The 23,094-nt window shown below is 45.2% G+C and overlaps 2 protein-coding genes across 2 annotated transcripts; both read right to left on the bottom strand.

The window, feature by feature from the left end:
- Positions 1-17,266, bottom strand: LOC123052790 (probable polyribonucleotide nucleotidyltransferase 1, chloroplastic). Its single transcript, XM_044476127.1, has 24 exons — positions 16,834-17,266; positions 16,325-16,393; positions 15,554-15,660; positions 15,411-15,453; positions 15,248-15,331; positions 15,033-15,097; positions 14,776-14,932; positions 13,728-13,784; positions 13,022-13,135; positions 12,012-12,272; positions 11,750-11,824; positions 9,654-9,767; positions 7,773-7,865; positions 6,065-6,243; positions 5,538-5,721; positions 5,375-5,422; positions 5,194-5,266; positions 2,284-2,357; positions 2,086-2,193; positions 1,928-2,022; positions 1,710-1,773; positions 1,448-1,501; positions 1,325-1,366; positions 1-704 (listed from the first exon to the last, which is right to left on the bottom strand). Exons 1-24 carry the CDS (start codon positions 17,101-17,103, stop codon positions 468-470), a joined length of 2,667 nt encoding a protein of 888 aa, XP_044332062.1. The 5' UTR covers positions 17,104-17,266; the 3' UTR covers positions 1-467.
- LOC123052791 (uncharacterized) lies at positions 2,281-4,538 on the bottom strand. Its single transcript, XM_044476128.1, has one exon. The coding sequence runs from the start codon at positions 3,322-3,324 to the stop codon at positions 2,890-2,892; it is 435 nt and encodes a 144-aa protein (XP_044332063.1). The 5' UTR covers positions 3,325-4,538; the 3' UTR covers positions 2,281-2,889.
- Positions 17,267-23,094: the final 5,828 nt, after the last annotated feature.

The raw sequence follows: 23,094 nt of genomic DNA, 5'->3' as shown, positions 1-23,094 counted from the left end.
TGAAAACAAAACACACGTTGCTCTCCATTTATCTGACGAAATAAAACAATGATGCACATTTGCTTGTTGTTCAGCGGCAACGCACGGGTATAACTAGGCCATGTTAAAGCAATGTAGCAAAGCCATAGTAGGCACTCCTTGCTGCACTAGACAAAATGCAGGATGTGCCTATGGGAACACAACCAAAATAGTTGCATGCTAAAGCAGCAACATAAACCAGGTGAGATTTCGCATCTACTCCATTTGGAACATGATCGAGCACAAAGATTTGAACAGATCTTCTGTAGGGGTCCAATCTCAAGGGGGCAAGTGGGCAATCTGGGCTGCAAGCCATGTCATGTAGTTCCAGTAATGCAGTCAGTGGATATTGTAGTTGCAATCCTAGTCTTCTCAGGCAATTAGTGTGATGAAGCGGCATGTTGCTTGTGTCACCCTGTTTCTTTCACTGTCTTTGTGAGTCCAAATGCTTAAGGACTGTCAGCTGTGCTGTTTTCAAGGGTCTTTGGTGTGGCATTTTCAGCTGCAGACGGCTCAACTTCTTTCTTACGTCTGGACCTTCTAGTTGTCATCTTAATGATATCATCTTTGTATACTACCTTTTCTTTCACTGAACTGCTCGTTTGCTGCTTGATGCTGCCAGGTTCTTGGTTTGCATCAGGAAGCAACGCTTTGCAACTTAGTCGAAGTTGACCCTTGTCATTTATCTGGTTCAGACAGTCAAGAAAATAGGCATTCAGAAAACAGAGATGGTCAAAACTACTGACGACATTCCCCTTCAATCATATCATGTAACCAGAAACTTAACCTAATGGCATTTATAGCCGTAAGATTAGGAATAGTAGCCTAAGCATTCTAAAGACCTGCAGCAATTACTATCTTAATAAATACTATTGGCTGCGACGCTGGAAAAAATAGGACACTAATTATGCAAATTATAGTGCCACCAATTAACATATACAGCCTACAATTAGCAACAATGACACTGATCTATGCTCCATAATACCTACACCCTACGTTCACTATTATAAGATGTTCTAACTTTTCTGATTCGAATGTATGTATACACGTTTTAGTGTGTTTGTTCACTCATTTCAGTCCATATATAGTCCATATTGAAATATCCAAAACATCTTATAATAGTGAACGGAGGGAGTAGATAATATTTGAACCAGCTGAAAACATGCACTGGTTGAAAATTCCAGCAATAGGCTCTTTGGCTACCATTCGTCACCCATCTATATGTACTAGCATACACCAAAGGCGCGATTTTCACGGTTTTACATTGCATTGATGTTGAGTTTACACTTTAAAGAGATATACAAACCTCAATAAGCTTGACATCAATGCGATCACCAACTTTATAAGCCTGAAAAGGAATAAAGAATTGGATAACTTAAACACGAGAAGGAATCAAACACAAAGTAAAACATGTGATATATTTCCTCACATCCTCAGCCTTGGCCAACCAACTTGAACTTAACTCGCTGATATGACATAAACCCTGCACATTGAGTTAAGAATACGAGTTATGGCACAAGATAATGAACAACAACTGGAAATGACTTTGTGCATGTAAACTAATTAGCTCCTTAGAAGCCCAATGAGGCCACGCGGATTTGTCAATGAGAAGTAAAATTATTCTGCATTGTGAACATGCAATAAATATGTTGACATTGGGATTAATAAAGCAAATTTTAGTATCTACTCACCTCACGCCCTGGTGCAATTTCAACAAAAGCTCCATAGGGAGCAATTGTTTTGATCTCACAGTTCCTGGCAATTGAGTTTCCAAGAAGAGTTTTCATTAGCTAAAACCCAGAAAATGTTTCAATTTAAAAGCGAGTGCTTGGTTGAATCTGCAGGAAGCATAACATAATATGAAGAAACTATATGCACATAAAACCAAGGGAATAAAACGAATTGACACCTGAAAATTTCTCCAACTTTTGGAACCATGGTAAGATTAGTTATTATATTTTTCGACTTCTCTAAGCTTTCCATGCCCCTTGCAGTAATTTTTACCTGCCAAAAGAATGTCAGGTAGTACTTTGAAAAGTTAACGTGCTATCACCAAGTTCTCCTTACCGTGCCATCATCTCGAGCATCAATGGCATATACTCCAGTCTCCTCGAGTATGCTTTTTATTGTCCTTCCGCCAGAACCAATTATCAAATTCACCTTGTTAGGTTTAACCTTGAAGAAGAACAGTTGCAGACAAGTTTAGAACACTATAATTGCAAGGAAATATAAAAGATCATCATGCTTCACAAACAATGTACCAACCTTCATAACATGAATAACAGGAGCATGGGGAGACAGTGCTTTACATGGCGGAGGCGAACATTTTAACATTTCATCTGAGGAAGACAATGAAATGTAACATCAGATATTACCTGAAATTGATTTGCAAATGGAAATACAAATGGCCTTTTGACCATAATAGAATTCAGTGGAATAGACTGGAGTAAATTGTTACTATTCTTAATAATCTAAGAATGGAGAGTTTGTTAACCATAATCATGCTGTGTGACTTGCTATTAGAAGTTTTTGGGATAACCCTCCCACATTTTAGCTGCATTCACAAATGATGTCACCTAAGATGATGCATTCAAAATAGATACGCATGATTCTTCTTCCAGAATTAATACATATTATAAGAGCATCTCCAATCGATGATGTATATTTTGGTGCTCCAAACCGGTGATGTAAAAACTTACATCACCGAAAAGTGCTTTTTACATCTCCGAAAAAGGCTCAACTCCAACAGATGGTCCAAAATGAAGATGTAAAATTCTGAAAACGACCAACTACTACTTCATCTCAATATAGTTCAAACATCAAATTCAAACATAGTTCAAACATAGATGACATAAATTTAAACTAGCAGAACTACTCGTCGTCCGAGGGCATCCAGTACGACTCTTCGGAGTCATCCGAGAGCCCCCAGAACTCCTCGTCCTCCTCCGACGATGACTCGATGGGGATCACCGTCGAGGGGCCGGCCTCGTCCTCCTTCTTCACCTCCTTCTTCTTCCTCTTCTCCTCGGCATCACGCTTCCAATAGAACTCCTGCTCGGCCTGGACGTACTCGGGATGCCCCCGCGCAAACCGAGCCATCGCCGCCTCGTCGCTCTCGCCGGGAGTGACGACAACCGCCGGTCTCTTCTTCTTCTTCTTCGCCGGCATCTCCTCCATCCGGATGCCCTGCGGCACGAGCCACTCCGCCACCGCCCGGGTCTCGATCTCCGGGAAGTTGAGGTCCGTCTTCGGCCGTCCGTCACGCCACACCGGCACGTCGTAGGCACGCGCGGTGATGCGGAGCATCCTATGGTCATCACCATGTACACTTCAACTACTCCCCAAGCCCTACGTGCACATACGATGAGAGCTCGAGCATGTACCATTGGACATAAGGTTAACTCTCTCCTTGTTGAACTCCCCTTTGACCAACTTGAGACATGGCTACTACCTCAAAGGAAGACACTTTGTGTGCTTAGGTACCAAGGAACCAACAAGGAGAAGGAATGGTGCAAGATGGACACCAAGAGCATGGACAGGGATTTTCCCAGTGCAGAGATAGAGGTACTACCGGTCCACCGGTACAACCGCCCAACTACCGGTCAACCTTCTGTAATCAAACGGTACAAGGCCGGTATCGCCCCGGTTTATACCGGTAACTGCCAAAAGACCGGTACAACCGCCCCAACTACCGGTACTACCGCTAATCCCTTCCGCGAACACCTCCAGGAAGCAGCACCTGAGCTCCCAGCGGTACAACCGCCCCCAAGACCGGTACTACCGCTCTGCCTGCGCACAGTAAAAGGGTCAATGACCCGTGTAACCCCCAACTTACCCCTTGGACTATAAGTACTCGTCCCCTAGCTTTGAATTAGGGTCAGCAAAGGATTAGCTCATTTGAGATAGAGCTTTGCTCATCCATACGGATCTACTCCACGAGAGAGACCGCGCGCCTCTATGGAGAAGATCCATCTTGGATTCAAGACCCCCTCACGGGTGGACCCCTTCAAGACCTCCTCATGGAGATGAACTTTACCTTGTATCTTTCCCTTTGTTGTTCATGTACCTTGTGGATCTTGTGTGTTTGATTGTCTAGTGGATGTGTGATTGGACTTGTTCTTGAGTGTTTCCCCTTGTGATTTCTCTCCGTTCTTCCCCGTGTTCATCGAGGGAATCCACTCCAATCGTGAAAGATCGGCCTACACCGGGTTAGCCCCGTATCACGCGGCCTCGTCGGCGGTGGGATACTTGCCGAGCCACCAACGCCGCCCGGTGTCGGAGAACGGAGAACTCCACTCTGAAGTTCCCAACCCGACTTGCCCTTCGGCGTCTTCTTCGGCGCCATCGGGTGGCGGCGGCGGCTGGAGCGAGTCGGGGCAGCGGCGGGTGGAGAGAGGTCGGGGCGACGGCGTGTGGCGCAGGGCGGACAGAGCGGGGCGGCGGCGCGCGGTGCTGGCGAGGGCGGGTGGCGGCGGCGTGCGGTGCGGGCAGGGGTGGGCGGAGGCGGAGCGGAGGCGGAGCGGGCCGGGGCGGGCAGAGGCGGCCGGGCCGGGCGGCGGTGTGCGCGACGGCCCGATCCGCTGTACGACGGAGGGGCGGCAGCCCAGGCGGGGTGGAATCGGCGGCGGGGCTAGGGTCGGAGCGGCATCGGGGAGCGGCGGCAAGGCGGCGGCCGAGTGGGGAGCTGCGGCGGGGCGGCGGTGGGCGGGAGGAAGAAGGGGGGAAATGAACTGAAGGGCGGTTGGGTGTTGGCGCGCGGCCGCGGTTTTTACATCTCTTGCCTCCCGAGATGTAAATTTGCACCGTGAGGTGTTGTATTTTACATCTCCGGGAGGCGGAGATGTAATTTTTTTGCATATGGACCATCTGTTGGAGAGCTGTGTTTTGCCTCAGAAGATCCAAAAGTTACTTTTACATATGGACCGTCTATTGGAGATGCTCTAAGTAGAATATGATTTTTGTACACATTGCAGACAGGAAACTTCTTATTCAGTGTTTAAAATGCTCACAGTAGAATTTCGGTGAGCTGATATAATTACATCTTCTTTCTTTCTGTTTATGTATCGTAAGTTTGCAGTTATCTGTTACAAGTAACATGAAACTGGATTTTTCCAGCATGGTATCCACAGATAATAAAGCAAGATTTAAGGTTAAACACAGGCTATACAGACTTACTTAGAATGTGCTTTCTACCATCTCTAGCTTGTAGAAGTGCTTGTTCCATTACAGGTAGAGTTATCCCCACTACCTGCCACAGCATAACATGCACAGAGATAACTTCAGAGCGAATAATATGCAACCTAATAGCATAGCCACAAAACAAATGTTGGTTCATCTAGTCGTTAGTGTTTACAACCTTGATGTCCATTTGGAAAGCAGATATACCATGTTCATTACCAGCAACCTGAAAGAGGGGTTGACTGGTAAACAAATTAAATAGTTCAAACAGAATCAACCATTAAGCCTGCTACTGCATTTATATGGGGAAAACCCAACTCGGGGTGGTATAGAAGTTACACCTTCAAATCCATGTCACCAGAGGCATCTTCAGATCCAGTAATATCAGAAAGAATAAGTGGTGTGCCGTCTCCACCGAATTCCTGAGTGTCAAGAACTAAGCCCATTGCTATTCCAGCTACAGGGAACTTTATTGGAACACCAGCATCTTGAAGTGCTAAACAACCTCCACAGACAGAAGCCATGCTGGTGGTAGATAACAGAAATATATTACCAATTTAAGAATAAAAAATAATACAGGGCAGGCTGTACTGCATGAGAGAAAACTATTGCTCAGCTGTTAAGACTGTCGTGAGAAACATGGAGTAAAATCAGGCTATCCTGCAGCCTGCTCACAAGGATGATAACCACGAGTGGCAGAATCTATATTATAACAACTCCAATAAGGAGGCGCCAAGTAACTACATACGATAGTAATAGTAACACAACAAGAACGTAGTAGTGCAAGGTCAAGTGTCAACTCTGTACAAGCTTCCCCATCGAAAGACTTGCAAACTACGATGGAACAAAAGCATGAAATGATCATTACCTGGATGAGCCGTTACTTTCAGTGATAGTACTCTCAACACGAATAGTGTACGGAAAATCCACCTCTGCAGGTAAAACCGGTTCCAGCGCCCTTTCTGCAAGCATACCATGACCTATCTCTCTCCTATTAGGTGCTCCGGTTCGACCAACTTCACCAACAGATGATGGAGGGAACGTGTACTGCAGTATGTAACACAATAATTAGCTATGAAGTGTAATCATGGGATGTAACACATGCATACAGCAGTCAGAAGCACACAATAACTGGACCAGTCGGTGAAACTTTGAGGCATCTGTTTGTCAGCTCATATCATGTTATGTAACAGAAGCATACGGCAACCTAGAGCGGCTCAAAACATGGTAGTTTAATATTTATAAACACACAATAACTGGACCAGTCGGTGAAACTTTTAGGCATCTGTTCATCAGTTCATATCATGTTATGTAACAGATGCATACGGCAATCTAGAGCGGCTCAAAACATGGTAGTTTAATATATTTATTGCCTGCCCAAACAAGCAAATCACTGCAAAGCACCTAGTGGGAACTGTGTTAGATAGGTGGGACGCCCCAAACTCAATTCTTACTACGGCGAGTCTTCCCGAATAATAATAAAATTAACTAGCTTTTAGAGGAAAGAATCATGAGCTGAACCAGAAAGAACATGGCAGTGGCACCGGTCTCGGGTTTTGTCTAGTTGAACAGACCCAGTGTGTTTTTGTTAAACTATGAGAGCAATATAATGAAGGGGAGCCTTGGCGCAGTGGTACAGCTGTTGCCTTGTGACCATCAGGTCACGGGTTCAAGTCCGTGACCCTGCGCAAGCAGGATCTAGATGCACCGGGCTGCCCTATGAGAGTGATATAATGTTCAAGAAATAACTGCTTAAACTACAAAGTGGTACCAGTATCTTCACAGCTTAAATCTTACTTCAAATATATTGTGAATGGGCTCTGTTAAGTGCTAGTAGCTTAAGACAACACTCTTTACTGTAAGCAACACATGTCAAAAGGGCTAATATACAACTACATTAATTGTCACTATTTACCTTCTGAGCGACAATTAATATGGGACAGAGGGAGTAGTTAATATATTAGGGAGTTTCGGAGGCCGAGATTTAAAAAAAGTCAAACTTTTCAGTTTCAAAAAATCGGATAAAAAACACCTATACAAGGATGTAATGTATATGCGTGTAAAATTTCACGATGAAATACCTTGAACTGCAAGCTGCACAAAAAAAACCAAAATCATGGACTTTGAGAATGAACAGTGTGTGTACTGAAAAGCCACAGATTTTTTCTGGTAGCTCTTATTTTAACGTATTTCATCATGAAAATTTACACACATGTACACTATGTCTCTGGGTGTATGTGTATTTTTTTCAAAAAAAAATTGAAACGTATAAGTCTGAATTTTGAATTTTTCAAACTTTGGCCTCCATTTAGCATTTTCATAGTTAATAGATCTACATTTACCAGATCAGGATATATTTCACAAGGAACAGTTGAAAACAATTGCCCTCATAAATGGAACTATCTAAAAGCCCAGCAAAGCATTACAAATCTAATTTCTATTCAGTCGAACTATATGAGAAACAATAGATGAATATTTTTTACTCTAGATATGTGAAACTGGCCAAGCAAAAATATTCAAAAAAAGAACTAGCCAAGCAAGATGATATGTCATCAACCAACATTCATATCGCGTACCTGAAGATAGAAACTCTTTGATTCCTCGGTGTCAACAAGAGTGTCAATTCTTTGTGCCATCTGATAGTCACCTAAAGTGACCACAGCCAGTGCCTGCATGATCAAATAAGAAACGTTAAGAACGTACAGTTTTTTTATTATGATTTTTTGAACAAGTACGGAGTTAGAGGTACTGTGTTTAACACTACTTCAACTCAAGCAGAAACTGTCCGTTATAAGAGAAAACAGTGGTGACACATGCAGCTACATTTCTTGTTCTTGCGAAATTGTGATTAGTATGCTGAGTAAGAGCATCTACAGCCGGACTTGGCAAATCCGACCCCTCATACGCCGACGCGCGGCAGTGACCGGTCACCCCTCAAAAAACGCATTCCACATCCGGATACCTCAAATTAGAAACGTCAAGTCCATATTATTACATGCAACGCAGCAATCTTTCAGCGGAGCTTCGTCCGGTTCCGCTCGCCGCTCCGGCTCCACCCTGGCCATGTCCGGCGGCCGGCTGCGCTCCTCGGAGTGTTGGTCCGGTCGCCGGCAAGGTAGGATAGGGCATGGGACATGAGCCGGCTCACGGGACTCAAGACCCCGCCGTCTCCCATGCCCTACTCTTCCTTGTCGGAGACCGGAACCCGAACGGTGTCGATGGACGTCAGATCAATGACGGATCCGTCCGGGGACGAGCCGCCGACGTCCACCACGATGCGGTTGCGGCGCCCGAACTGATGCGCCATACGGGGCGAAGAATGCGACTCCGCCTTGCCGACGTCCGCTGCCGCGAGGGCTGCCGTCGCCTCCCGCGCCCGATGCCTTGCATGGCGGGCACGCCATGCCATGGCCTCGTGGGACGATGGTGCGTCCCGAATATCGACGCACCACCGGAGGGGTTGCGCGTCCGCCAGCGTGTTCGGGCGCCAGACGAACCGCACGGCCTCCGGCGAGGCAGCTACGGCCGGCCTAGCGCTGGATCCATGCGCCATTTGGGCGGACGCAATGGATTACCGACGGATGGAGTCCGAGCGCAGCCGTGCACGTCCCTCCTCCCGGGCGCGGTGGAGCGCAAGCCGGACGGCCATCTCCTCCTCGGGGCCGCGTGGGATGAGCTAAGGTCAACGGATCTGGAGGTGAAGGACTCGGATCCGCTGCCCGCCATGCCGGAGACGACCGGAAGGAGACGAAGACGAGCTTGGGTGGCGGAGGGGAGTGGAGGGGAGGGGAGTGAAGTGGCTAGGGTTTGGTCCGGCGAGCGGATGGGGAGGATTTTATGTGGGGTCGGGTGGGCCAGGTCCGACGTGGCGGGCACACCCGGGCGCCCCCATATCCGCCCCATATTTGGGCTGGATATGGGGGGTGCCGGTCAGCCCGGGCGTTTGAGGGCCGTTTGAGGGGGGCGTCTGGGTCAAAAAATCGTGACTGGACAGTGACCGGGCGGCCCGCCCAGGCGTATGAGGCGGGTTTGAGAGGTCCGGCTGTAGATGCTCTAAATGTCTACACTCATGCGTCACAAAATTGCAATAAAGTGCTACACAAATTGAAATTACTCCGCAAAAACTACTAGATCTACACAAAGTGGCAACAAGTATTGACTGCATAAGAAATCAATTTGTGGTTCATACAAATATACCACATTATGTGAATAAAATACAAATGCAAGATTCCTAAAGCAGCAGGAGGGATCAAATAGGATTAGTGACACGATTATGAAAACGAAACCAACAACTGGGGCGGGAGTTCCACCATTGCATTATAAGAAGAGAGTTGCCCGGTTAATTTGAGGATTAGTGAGACAATAAGCATCATATGCAAGAAGAAAATGATACCAAAAGGTTAAGTTGTGAGGAATATCAGTTGCATTAGACTGTCAAATTAAGTGTATTACCTTACCTGTGTTTCTCCCCTTGTGAACAGTGCACTACCATGTGCCCGTGGGAGTATTCCACATTGAGAATTAATGGGGCGAAGCTCACAGGCACTCCGTCCATCGCTTCGCTTTTCACCCTGAAGTTTGAACACATTCAGGAAAGACATGAATAATAACAGTAGCATATACCACAGAAAGGTTTAAGTAGAAAGTCTATCGATCCTAAAAAACGTTGGCTAAACGGGGAAGGGTCCCTCCTTTAACTGTCTGCTGTTAGATAGAAGTGACACCTCTCCACAAATTAAGATAGTACCCAAGCGGAGTCCGCATAGCGGACTTGAACACGAGTGGGCGGATTCAGCACCTTGAACTCCAGCCATTTGCTAGCTCTCAGTTCTCAGTCTATCGGTCCTAGTAAAAGTCTTACAAGGTAATGTATTCCAAAATCTAAACCCTGCAACTATTAAATCAAACTATTAATGGATAGAGGCCATGCCCCACAGGCATTGCTGCACTTAGTGCTGTGTGATGCAGCAGCCCTATTCTGTACATAGACAGTCTCTACTACTGTCATGCAACTAACCCACTTTTCCATAACAACTGTGCCTCCTACCAGGCACAACTGTATTTTCAACATTTTCTTCTTACGGGAAGTCAACTGGAGGGGATTATAATATGGTCATATTTGTACTTCTGCCTGGACTATCATGCAACATTCATGAAATCATTTTCAAGGCGTATGAAACTATGAATTGTCTTAATGATCTAAATGCCGCACTACAAGAAAGCCAGCCCTTTTAAGTAGAACTAGATTCTATCTGATTTTCTAATTCTTACAGAATACTGTGCCCATACTGTATTTCTTAGTTCTGACTACTCCCTCCGGTCCTTTTTTCTTTGCGTCTTAGATTTTTCGGTTTTTCCCCTATTAGTCTGCTTGTTAGCATATTTTACCTCTTCTTCCAATGCTACCCCTGAACTCACAGCTCTGCATGCACCGCTGCATTAACTACCTGCCATCAATGCTTACGCAATTTCCAACATTGAAGCATGCACCGTAGCCACGACCGGCATTACAGGTTGCTGCTGCTCCAACGCCATTAATGGAGTCCGATGGCCCAGGTAGAGCAGCACCACTACCGCTTCCGCCCAGGTCGCCGGGGTCCTGCACACTGCCGGTAGGCCGAGCACCACCACTCCCGCATGCTCTGGCCGCCTATTCTGCTTCCGCCCGAAACGCCGGCGTGCTACACATGACCGGCGGGCCGAGCACCCTCACTCCCACATGGCTCGCGCCCCCTGTTATGTTTCCGCCTGAGGCGTCAGCGTGCTGCACACGACCAGTGTGCATGGCGAGTTCCGCTGATGCCGTCGTCGCCATGGATGTGATCTGCAACGCCCTAGTCTATGAACTATGGATGACGCATGACATAAATGAAGAAGGCAGGAGAGATGTGCAAGACAACAAGAAGAGAATTGCTAACTGAGGAGATGGAGAGCATTGGATTTATAGGGAGCTTCTCAGTTTTTTTACTTCAATGGCGCCATTCTAAATTTCGGGCAGTAGAACCGCACCCAATTCAGTTTCGAAGGAGCGGGAGAGGAGCACGTTATTTTCTTCATTTTCGTTTGAATCTTTTGGCGCCGGTTTATGAAACTGATTCACCGCCATTTGCTACGGGAGATCGTGCGCCATGGCGTGCCAGCTCGAGCACATGCAAAGGGAGGGGGAAAACAAGGAACCCGAAGCGCATGCAGAGGAGGAAGGAGCAAAGTAACTGTCAGGCGTATTCACCTTCTCAGATCTCCGGATCTTCGCTAGCCACCCACCGCAGGGGCAAAAGAGTCCAAATTCAACCAAAAGTGGAGCTCCGTGGTATGCATGATTTGAGTTAGGCGAAGAGAAAAAAGTACCAGAGGGAGTGCCTAGACATAACATCACCTTGACTTTGCAGATTATCATGTTTTGTATCTGATTATTCACCGTGACTGAATTCCCAGATTACAATCCGCTATAGCATTGCGAAGTTGCAAACAGGAAGGCAATATGCAAGTGAAAACTTCCTACCCAACAAATGCTGTAATAGATATAACGAAGCATCCTAGCAATAACATTTACCTCTACAATCCGCCTTCGCAGATATTTGGATGAAACTTCCTTGAAGACTAACTTGACATCAACTTCTGAGAATAACTACACAGAAGAAACAGTGTAGATCAGTAAAAGCAACAGATAATCAATTGTGCATGAGATGGATGGTAAGCTAAAAACAGTGCCACAGAAAATAACAAATAGAATTTCAAGTTCACTCCAATAAGATGATATAGGGGAAAAAAAGGCTGTAGGACATATTCAATGAGAACAAAATAATGATCATCACCTGACGGTGGGGCTTTCTCGACACTGGCTTGATGTGAACGTCACCTTCATCCACTTCACCATCCTCTATAACTTCGTCCTCATCTTCCTCCTCGACAATATCAGCTAAATTTTCAATGGGTCCAGATAACTCATCTTTGGACACGTAACCCTGCTCTGAAAGTATCATTATTACTTTCTCCTCCAATGCTGAAAGAGCTTTTCTACGGGGAATTTTTTCTTTTATTTGCAATGCCTTCACCAACTCATCTCCAGAAATATCCTGAAAACAATTAGCAGTTGAAATCAGCAATGAGTGCATCGAAGACGTGAAGTATGATACACTTAGCTTAATTTTTTATGAAAGAAAAGCGGATTAAACGACAATGGCAAAATACCGCCGTGGGAGGAGAAAGCATGTTGTATTTCAATCATTTTTTTCTAACTGGGATTTAACACTGTTGGTGTTCACATATTACTAGAACAAACATTTCTATCCAGCACAGCTAATTTAGCACTGGCACCCTTGGGAAGCTAAAACACATGAACGCATATGTAGATACAATTCAACATCGAATAGAAGACCAGAGTAGATGCGCACGTAGCCTGAAATAAGTTTTTTTGTGAGTCTGAAATAAACTATACAATTGAAGAGGACATATGTAAGATCTGAACACCATGAAAAACCTCTCAGCCTACCTGACAATTTTACAGCCTGTAGGAAGAATCTGAGACAACAACAATACAGACAGTTTAATATCAAGGAGCAGCGATTGTGCCACTAAGTGAAAATGATAAAACATGTCGGGAGAGAGGATAAAAAAGGATCAGTATCTGAGATTTTTAGCCACAGGCCCACAGCAAGTCAGCAACTGCTCACTAGTCACCAGAAAAAACTATAAAAAAAAGTAACACGGTTGCTGTTTTCATCTACTATAAACCTATTATTAAGAACTTGAAAAGGTTGCATATACCTACCAAAGTCAAAAGACTGTACATTTGATTTAATAAAGGGCTACAGTATGTTCATACTTCAACATGCCTGTAGAGTTCAGCAGGTGGTAAATTGATAGCCTCAACCATTTTCTTCTTCCCACAAGTCTGGACAAGAACATCGATTGCCTTGCAGATTTCTCGAATCGCCACCTGATTTTTACTTAGGTTAGAATCACAAAGTAAGGAAAATAAAAATAAAATGACCAAAATGAGGCCTGAGAAGACAATAAACGCAAAAGTTTAATATATTTTTGGAGGGAACTAGTATTTATTGTAAGAGATGGGCGAAAGAGATGGCGGTGATCATATCAGCTGAGCGGTGTGTCTAGAGCAAAAATATGTAATATAAAATAATTAGCGGAGAGCAGATCTTCTAAGAAAATGTTTCCAGTTGAATAAACTCCTGGTTCTCTCGGTAGAGGAAGTCTTCGCTAATTTGAGTTCACTGTCCTTGACCTTATACAGGTAAAATAACTGCACCTTGCCCTTAAAAGGTAACTAGAAATTAGAGGGTCCGCAGACCCCTAATCTGAAAAGCTAACATCAAGAATTTGTACAGAAAAAAGGAATCAAATATTTGAGCAATGACTTGCTCATTTCTTGTAGTTGCTGATTAACTACGCTATTAACTGCTAAGTGTGCATCTTGCAATAAGATGGACACATATTTTGTCAAACTACCCTGTGGATAGCAAAAAAAAACTATATCAAAAGAATAGCATAACGAGACGTCATGAGCTAACCTGTCCTGTTTCAACAGCTTGAAGCAGCTTTTCCTCTGTGAGGAAGTCACAGAATCCCTACTAAGAACTAGTCAGAACTCAGAAATCAAGACATGGTATTAACAGTAAATAATAACTAGGACGGTGAAATGATCAAGATAACTGAACTATCACAGAAGACAGCATGGTTCACCTAAATTGATAGATCTTTAGAATCAAGAGCAGAGAAGCATAATAAAAAACAGTACTCCCTCGGATCCAGATTAATTTGGATCGGATGGAGTATAAGGGTATGGTATGCTACCCATGTAAATCTGGAGTCTTCATTTACTGTTAAGTTAAAAAATCATGTAAATATCTACTAATGAGCATGCTTGGTTAAGTTAATCTGGAGTCTTCATTTAAACAGATTAAATCTGGACACTTATCTGCAATTTTGTACAGTTTGAATTAAACTGGAATTTGCACTATATAAAGGTCCCTAGCCCCTAGCAAAGATCATTGTGAGCGGAACCACGGAAAAGGATCGAGGAATAGGTGTTAGACCATGTGCGCATTTTTTCATTGCAGTAATAAAGCTTCCATTATGCCACATTTGGTCTGGTTAACCACATTTAGCATGCATGTGGTTTCCTGCCCAAATTCCAGAGAGGTTCACTCTCCTTGGCCTGCTTATTCATTTTCTTGCCAGATTTGAAATTTGGCCAATTCATGGGCCGCCGATTCAGTAAGAAAATGCTGGGTAAGGGGAAAAATTAGCGCAAACCAAACAAGGTTTAACATAACTGCTAGCGAGCTGTTGTCACAAAAATAGCAGCGTGGCGTCGTACTAGTAAAGCTTAGATCTCGTAATGTACATGCTTATAAACCAGTGATAAAAACTATGTCAACTTCTCATCTCGGGAGAATTAATACCCAACTAACTATCAAGAAAACTAGAAGACTTAAGAGACTGATAGGCAAACACCGGACCAATATGTGAATATTCTTTTCTTCAAGATTCTTTTCTTTAAGCAAAATGGGCTGGGGAAAGTATATGTGCAACTGTAAACAAAACTTGAGCACAAACCTCTATCATCAATATAGCACTATCGGTCCCAGCCATCATCAAATCCAATTCCGAGTCCTCCATTTGTTCAGTGGTTGGGTTAACAACAAACTGATCATTAATCATACCGATTCTTACGCCAGCAATTGTTTGTTTATTTGGAACTTCAGAGAGTGCCCTGCAAAGATAGCTTGGTGATAAATAAGAGCAGCTGAAATACTTTTTTGGGTCAAAATCCACAGAATACTTGATTAATCCAATATTTTCATTAAACCTACATGGCGATACCAGCAGCTGTCACAGCCACGCAATCTGGGGAATGGATACCATCATAACTGAAAACCTGCAATAAGAAGAATTTATTTGTTGATCATATGAATAATAAAGCACGCAAATGAAAAATAAGTAATAGATGGAATTGATGACACATTGTGCTCAAGCTCAAAAATGATGGTATAATTTATGTATGTACACAAAAAAATCATTGGATTACCCAGGATAGAATCTGAGTTTCGTAGTAGAACCCCTTGGGCATAGTAGGGCGTAGAGGCCTGTCTATCAATCTACATACTAAAACCTGCAATTAAAGAAAGAAAGAAACTATAATGAACCGACAAGTAAAACAAAGCAATATAGCAAAAGTTCTTATAGTGAACCTCGTGGTCTTTTGCCCTTCCTTCTCGTTTAAAAAAACCACCACTGCATTGGATAAAAAATAAGAGTACAGTGAATGAAAATACACAAAACACAGGTGATAGTTGATGACACAAACGGCAAGAACTACTTTGGGTTTCTGTACCTAGTTCTTCCAGCAGCTGAAAGGCGCTCCTGATAGTGAACCGACATTGGGAAAAAATCAGAAGGATCGCTTGGAGTATCAGCCATACAAACAGAACAGTAGACGATCTGCAGTGCAATTAGAGATTTAAGTTAGGGATGCAAAAGTTTTGACGCTACTGGAAAATAGCGATGATCATCAGATCTGTCTTAGTTAAAAAAGAGTACGTTTAAATGGTGGTATGCATAGGAAAATTTGGTGTCCCCTGGAACTGACATGACGAAATTATGAGAATGAGACGATGACATAAGGAACAAGGCAGGTTTATCTTGTTGCAATGCACGCTCAAGCACAGAATTACAAACAGCAACAAATTCATGGGAGCCTAAAGTGTGGAAAATGTTCAAGGGTGTTCAGATTCCTGCTCTGCCCACGGCATGAATTGAGTACATTACGGAACATGAAAACTACTAGTCTACCACTGATAATTGGATCTTTGAGACAGGTAGCTACACAAGGCATAGTACAAATATAAATCTAGCCAATTACACAAAAATTGCCGTATAGTCATAATAGGACAACTGAATCGTCAAACGCTCCCCCTAGAACTCCTGAGAAAATCAGAACCCATTCTACCACCACAACATCAAATCATTGGTGCCCAGTCAATGGATTGAGTAGTCTATATCATGCATTTCAAAATTTCGGTGTTTAGACCAGCTATATTATTTCATATGTGACTCGCGTGTGCGAAGAAGAACGTGAGGTAGATACTAAATTTCAACCACTTACTGTTTCGCCATCTGTGACCATTACAGAAGCACTGGCTTGCCTCCCAATGTGTCCTGTTTCCACTAATATCTGAGAGACCAAAAGAACCAATCCAGTTATTATTATTATTTTGCGCAAAAAGAACCAATCCAGTTAAAAAGACATTCTCACGCTGTGTCAAACAACTGAAGCAAAAACATATATACAAACTGTAAAAACTCCCAGACGAATAACAGTGAGCACATAACGACATAGTACCATTACCATAGGTATTAGCTTTGAACATTTAAGGACAACTTAGGAACTGCACTTATAGTTTAATTAGGTATACATACGCGCTTAGCACTTAGGAACCCACGTTCGCATAATGCGTGCACTACAATTCACATTGGAGAGGTGCACGTTGAAACAACCGTGTGAAAATGTCGCGCGACAGAGTTCAAAATCCCAATACTGCAATGCGCAGACACTTAACAGAGCATTGCGCGCGCAAACGGGAAGTACAGAAAGGGTATAGGTTCGCGGCTCACGTGGCGGTCGCCGACGGGAATTTTCACGGAGAACTTGGTCGGGCCGGAGCTGCTCGCCTCGTCTCCTCCGGCAGCCACAACTTTAGCCCTCGTACCCCTCCGTCGCATTCGGCACGAGGAGCCATGCGTGAGTGCCGCGACGCGCGGCGGCGCCACGCGGGAGAGAGGAAGCCACGCGTGGAGCGGCGGCGCGGCGTGCGGGAGAGCGAAGGCGAGATGCGGCGGCGCCGGGAGGAGGAGATGGTGGAGCGTGGTGGGACTCGCGAGCATCTCCAGGCCGTAGGAGGGGAGGCGAGGCGAGGCGAGCTCGAGGGTGGGGCACGGGCTGTGGAGTAGGAGGAGCGGAAGGGGAGAACAGGCGGGAGGGAGGGAGACGAGAGGGTGGCGACGCGCCGAAGAACCTTATCGCTTTCGGTTCGTTTGCGCGGGGTTATCTGGGTTTTTCTTCACGGGGGTTTAGGACTTCAGGGATGCCCCATTTCGAATTAAGGGTTTCATCCAGGGTTTTAGGATGTTGGACGCACCTCAACATCTGGATAACCCAGATATGATGAGACAAAATAAAAGCCCAGCATACCAATCAACTTCTAAAACTGATTAGTTTTTAAATTATTACTACCTTTGTATCTTAATATATGACTTTTTGTGGTTCAATTTATTTTACTAGAATATACATGCATGTGCGTTACAGGAAAAAAAAGTTCATGCATACTACGAATTTAATGAAAATTATACTTGTGAAGCACAACTGCGATTCATGTAAATTTAGCATTTACTTAGATTTGTGAGTAAATAGCATAATACTACCACAACTCGGGCTAGGGTTCGAAAAACTGTCATTTTTTGAAATTTTCTTAAAACCTATCACAAAGTTGGTTTTGATCTAAAAAAACTACCATGTTACACTGATTACTGTGTTATCTATACATGATATTAAAGGGATGAGGCTTTCATAACTCTACATACGTCATTCTTTTATATTCGTTGATTTTGTGTTAATCATAAAGATTGACGATTGAGATTTAAAAGTAGATCTACATGACATTACATAAAAAAGTTACTACAATTATAGGATGTACAGGTTTTAGCCCTTGACATGTACAAGATTCAACACATGAACATACCAAAACGATGTGCTATAACATGTTCGTATATATCACCTAAAAAAGAAGTGTACGTATTAGTATATAGGTCGGGAAACAAAAATCAATCCGACGAGAAAGTGTGTCTGTTTCAGTGTTGGAATAGGAAACAGCAAATCACCTACTGAACCCAAGCGATCGATCGATCTGGCTGTTAACTGAACCCGATCGAGCGATTCCTTCGCTACTCCTGCTAACTGAAGCCGATCGAACCTGCTGCCTCTTGATGAACAGTGAGCGTTGTTGGGGGTTGGATGAATAGGACCCTGTGGTAGTAGCTAGAGGCCATTGCCGCTGGATGAACAGGACCCCGATCGAGCCGGTTGGGGGTGGATGAACAGGACCCCGTGGAGGGCTGGATGAACAGCAGCCGGTGGAGGGCTGGTTGAACAGTAGCCGGCGAAGGGCTGGATAAACAGTAACCCGTGGAGGGGTGGTTGAACAAGACCCCGTGGAGAGGGTTGGTTGAACAGTAGCCGGTGGAGGAGCGATGGAGGATGGATGAACAGTGCCTGGTGGAGGCAAGAGGGAGACGCCGTGGATGAACAGTCGCAGGTGGAGGCTGGAGGAGGTCGACGGTGGATGAAAAGTAGCCCGTGGAGGCTGGAGCGAGGCAGTAGACGGTGGATGAACAGTAGCCCGTGGAGTCCCATTTTGCGGTACACCACACCCCTCCCGATGAACAGGACCCCTGTTTCGACCTTAGGAGGTCGAAGAGAAGTATGTTTCCTCTGTTTTGCGGTACGCCACACCCCCCTTCCGATCAACAAGACTCCGTTTCGACCGTAGGAGGTCGAAGAGAAGTCTGTTTCCTCCATTTTGCGGTACGCCACACCCTCCCGCTGAACAGGATTCCGTTTCGATCGTAGGTGGTCGAACACAAGGTTGTTTCCTCCGTTTTGCGGTACGCCAGTCCTCGTTTTGGCTGTTCCATCCAAGCCGGTTGGCTCCCGATGAACACGGCGCATTTCGTTGCCTCCCGATGAACACGACGCATTTCGTTGCCTCCCGATGAACACGACGACGCAGTTTCCCGGTTCCGACCAAGCCGGTTGGCTGCCGATGAACAGGACGCCGTCGCTGCCTCTCCATGTACACGAGCCATGGTCGTACGTATCCGCGAGTAGGCGTTCGAGACCCCGCCCGTATGTACGTACGTACGTGTACATGATATAGACGGGACTGCGTGAACAACTACCGCTCCTTACTCGGCCATGGTTCATCGTGGCAGAAAGACCGATGGACCAGTATGTACGCACATGTTTGCGACCAGAATGACAACGCTACGTAGCTTCGACCGGGTGAGTCCCGACTGACAGGGAGGATAAGGAGGCACTTCCTTGCGCGCGAAGATGTAGGTGGTGGGTCCGAGTTGACAGGGGGGGTATTCTTTTTTTGCGCGTAATATGGAGGCACTTCCTTGCGTGTGAAGATGTAGCTGGTGGGTCCATCTGTCAGCCTCACCTCGTACAGTACTCTTCTGACGGTTATTGTTCGTTGTCCACGTTGACCACGCCGCACGGACAGCACCAGGCGGTGGACGACGGTGAGGTAGGGAACGACGTGGAGCCTGGGAACATGCGAAGGGTAGTATGAGGGTTGACTGGTTCGGCTGCGGTGTGAGGCTGCCGTCGCCGCAAAATAACAGGGGGTGTGGGTGAGTAGAGGGATGGCCTGGCCAACAGTGTGAGTAGTAGGGGACGGTGAGGCCTCCGCGGCAGCACAGCCGGCCACGGGAGGCAGGAGTACGCGGTGGTTTGGACGGCTGGAGCAAGAAAATCAGAGGTTGAAGAAGCAGGACGACCATTGGATGTTAACAATCCAACGGTCACTGGTGATAAAATCGTTTGTTGACTAAGTTGACAAATCCTTTGTACGCGTCAACTTAGTAGGGCCACAAGTTAGCCTCCAAATCTGGTGGGCCCCAGCTGTCATGGGGAGCACTCGTTATTTTTCGCTTAATAAGGAGGCACTTCCTTCCGTGCCAAGATATAGCTGGTGGGTCGCAGCTGTCATTGGGAGTATTCATTATTTTCGGCATAATAAGGAGGTACTTTCTTGCGTGCGGCCATGGACCATGTGGGTCCCAACTGTCAGCCTCTCCATGTACATCCCTCTTCCGATGTTGTCGTTTGTTGACAACGTTGACCACGCCGTGCCGAGAACACCAGCGCGATGGACGACAGCGAGACGGGAAGGGAATGACCCGGAGGCGGCGAAGCCATAGCAGCGGAGGGATGTGGGTGAGTAGAGGGATAGTCTGGCCAGCGGTGGGAGTAGTAGGGGGCGGTGAGGCCTGCGCGGCAGCACAACCGGCCACGGGAGGCGGGAGCAGGCGGTCCCGCCGGCGCTGGATTTGGTGAGTGGAGCAAGAAGATCAGAGATTGAAGAAGCACGACGGCCGTTGGATTGACATCCAACGGTTACGTCTGCTAGAATCGTTTGTTGACGTATATAATAAGTAAAAAAATATTGCATGCGCATCAACTTAATAGGCCCACAAGTCAAATCATTCCCTATTTTTTAATAATTTACAGCTCATTGCAACTTCTTATGCAATTTATTGCAGTCCTTTTTTTGTTGGCCAGGGCCAGGGTTAAAAATTTAAACGAAATTTTGCATATTTTTGTGGGGTCCAAACTATTTTTAATACCAAAATGTCGAGCCAGATTTAAAGTACTTTGAAGATATATTTAAATTAAAGCCCAGTGAAATTGGAATCTGAAAATGTGAAAAAAAATCAGAAATTATAAAGTAATTGTCAATTTGCCGTCTGTTTTTTATATTTACAGCCCATTTCATATTACTTTCAAGATTTGCAGCCGTCTTGAAAGAGTTGCAGCCCATCAGGGCGTAGAAAAATAAGTAGGCCTGGATTGGGTATTCTTCAGAAAAAATAAACTGCGCTCATTTTCACAAAGAAAAAATAGCTGGGCTGGTCATGTGGTGAACGTAAAATATAAGCTGGGCTAGACGGGCCACAGCCCAGTTGAAACCCTGCTCCGTCTCAACAATAAAAAAAATATTGCTCGAGCAACTACGTCCCAGGTGTCAGCCGATCTTGTGTTGTTCTCTTGTCTAGTGACTATAAACGCTGACAATGTCGTGGGTCCCAGATGTCAGGAAACCACTAGGAGGAAGCATTTTCTTTTTCTACACGCTAACAATGGAGTATATATAACAAAAAATGAGGAACTTCCTTGCGTATAGCCATGGACATGGTGGGCCCCTACTGTCATCCTCTCCACGTACAGTCCTCTCCCGATTCCTCTTGTTTGTTGACCATGTTGACAACGCGAGAGGGCGGCGCTGCGGCGAGCGCACCAAAGCGCGCGGAGGACGACGGCGAGGCCTCGGACGTCGGCGTTAACGATTTAGGAGACGGTGGGGCGGTGATGCGTGCGCTAGGGCGCAGCCGGCCGTGGGAGGCGGAAGCAGGCGGCCCCGCCGGCGCTGGTTTGGTTTTGGTGGCTGGAGGAAGACAGGACTGAAGAAACACGACAGACTGTAAAAGCAGCAGGAGTACTTAACAACCTTAACTGAAACCAGTAGGGGCACTTAACAACCACAACTGAAAGCAGTATGAGTACTTATACAGGTTCAACCGTACAAAGCATGCCTCGAACAGTGCTACTTTGCCTACAGTTAACCAAGGGTGAGGCCACCAAGCCACAGGACAAGGCCCAGGCGCCACCCCGCGCATCCACAACCTTCTAAAAGTGGCTTCATCTCGCAATGTGGTCAATAAACAGGATATTCGCTTTAGAGCCATGGAAAAGCATTAACATAACCTTCTGTCCTATTCTCCAAGATGGAAGGGCCTTCATTATTTGAGACCACCCATGAATAAGTATCTTTTCACCTCCAAGGGGAATGGAGTAGGTTGACATAAACATCATGTTGTGACCAAGCGCAAGTCTGACCCGACCATGGTGAGGCATCTGTATAGGAACAATAGAACCGGGCAGTTTCTGTTCAAGAATATCATAACTGTAAAACTGTGTATAAGCAAGAGTTTATGAACAACATATATAACAGAAAATAGCTCATACCATAAGTTTCTCGACACGGTTGGACTTGTTCAACGTGTGCAGCAGTGACACACATATCCCACGTGGCCTTCCACCATTGAAATGCCCCACAAGGACCTCAAGACGATCATTAAAGTGTAGGAACTTGTGGATATCGTCCGAGTCAACTTCAGTGCCATCAGTAACAGTCGAGTTCTTATAGAATAACAAACGAGTAGCATGCTTAACTTTGAAATAACCTACACATGCCACCAATTATAAGAAATATTAGTTAGAAGTAGCATCTTGGTGAGAGATTCATTGCTACTTCTAAAGTTAAATTGTGATTAGTTAGACAGAATAAGTGGATTAAAAAGTAATCGAGGCAACAAGCAAGAACCAGATACAAAACTAACATGGATGAACAATTGGAATGACGTCGGGTTGGAAGATCACAGTGAAGATGAGACCAGGTTCTGCTATTTCCATCAACATTCGTGCGCCAACTTTCAGTCCGTAACACTTGAGAAAGTTTATCCAAGTTCGGCCATAAAAAAGCAGCGATCTTCTTGGTTCATGAACCCAACTTGAAACTTATATCCATGGCTTGTCTTCAATGTGACCAGTAAACTAGTGTATTCAGTTATGGCAAGGCCGACCATTTTGAGTACATGTGTTCTGGCAGAGCAAGGAATGCATTGCAGGAAAAATAATATGAGAACACAATGTATTCCCTATCCAAATCTAGAAATAATTTCCTCCTTCACGTCAGTGTTGACCATGGTACTAGTACTTTTATCCGAATATAGCAATCCAAATTTCCAAATTAGTCGAGAACATGTTCAAAAAACTCCACCCTCCCGGATAGAAAAGAGGATTCTAGGAACATACTGTGCGCGTTTTAAAATCCTGTATTAGGATGAGAAGGAACAAGTGTGGCGTCTCGCCGAGGATGCAGAAACCTGTAGGGTCCTCGCACTTTGGGCACTGCAAATGAAACACATTAGATTCAGTATGAAGAAAAATGCATCAACGGCGGCGGCTGCCATCCTAGGATTACCCGTAACCAAGGGACTTGGATTTATCGGGGATGGATGAAGAATTCGTAC

This window comes from Triticum aestivum, chromosome 2D (genome assembly GCF_018294505.1).
Source record: "Triticum aestivum cultivar Chinese Spring chromosome 2D, IWGSC CS RefSeq v2.1, whole genome shotgun sequence".
In the NCBI taxonomy this organism is placed as follows: domain Eukaryota; kingdom Viridiplantae; phylum Streptophyta; class Magnoliopsida; order Poales; family Poaceae; genus Triticum; species Triticum aestivum.
The sequence above is the reverse complement of the archived record's forward strand: the minus strand, read 5'-3'. Positions and strand labels throughout refer to the sequence as shown.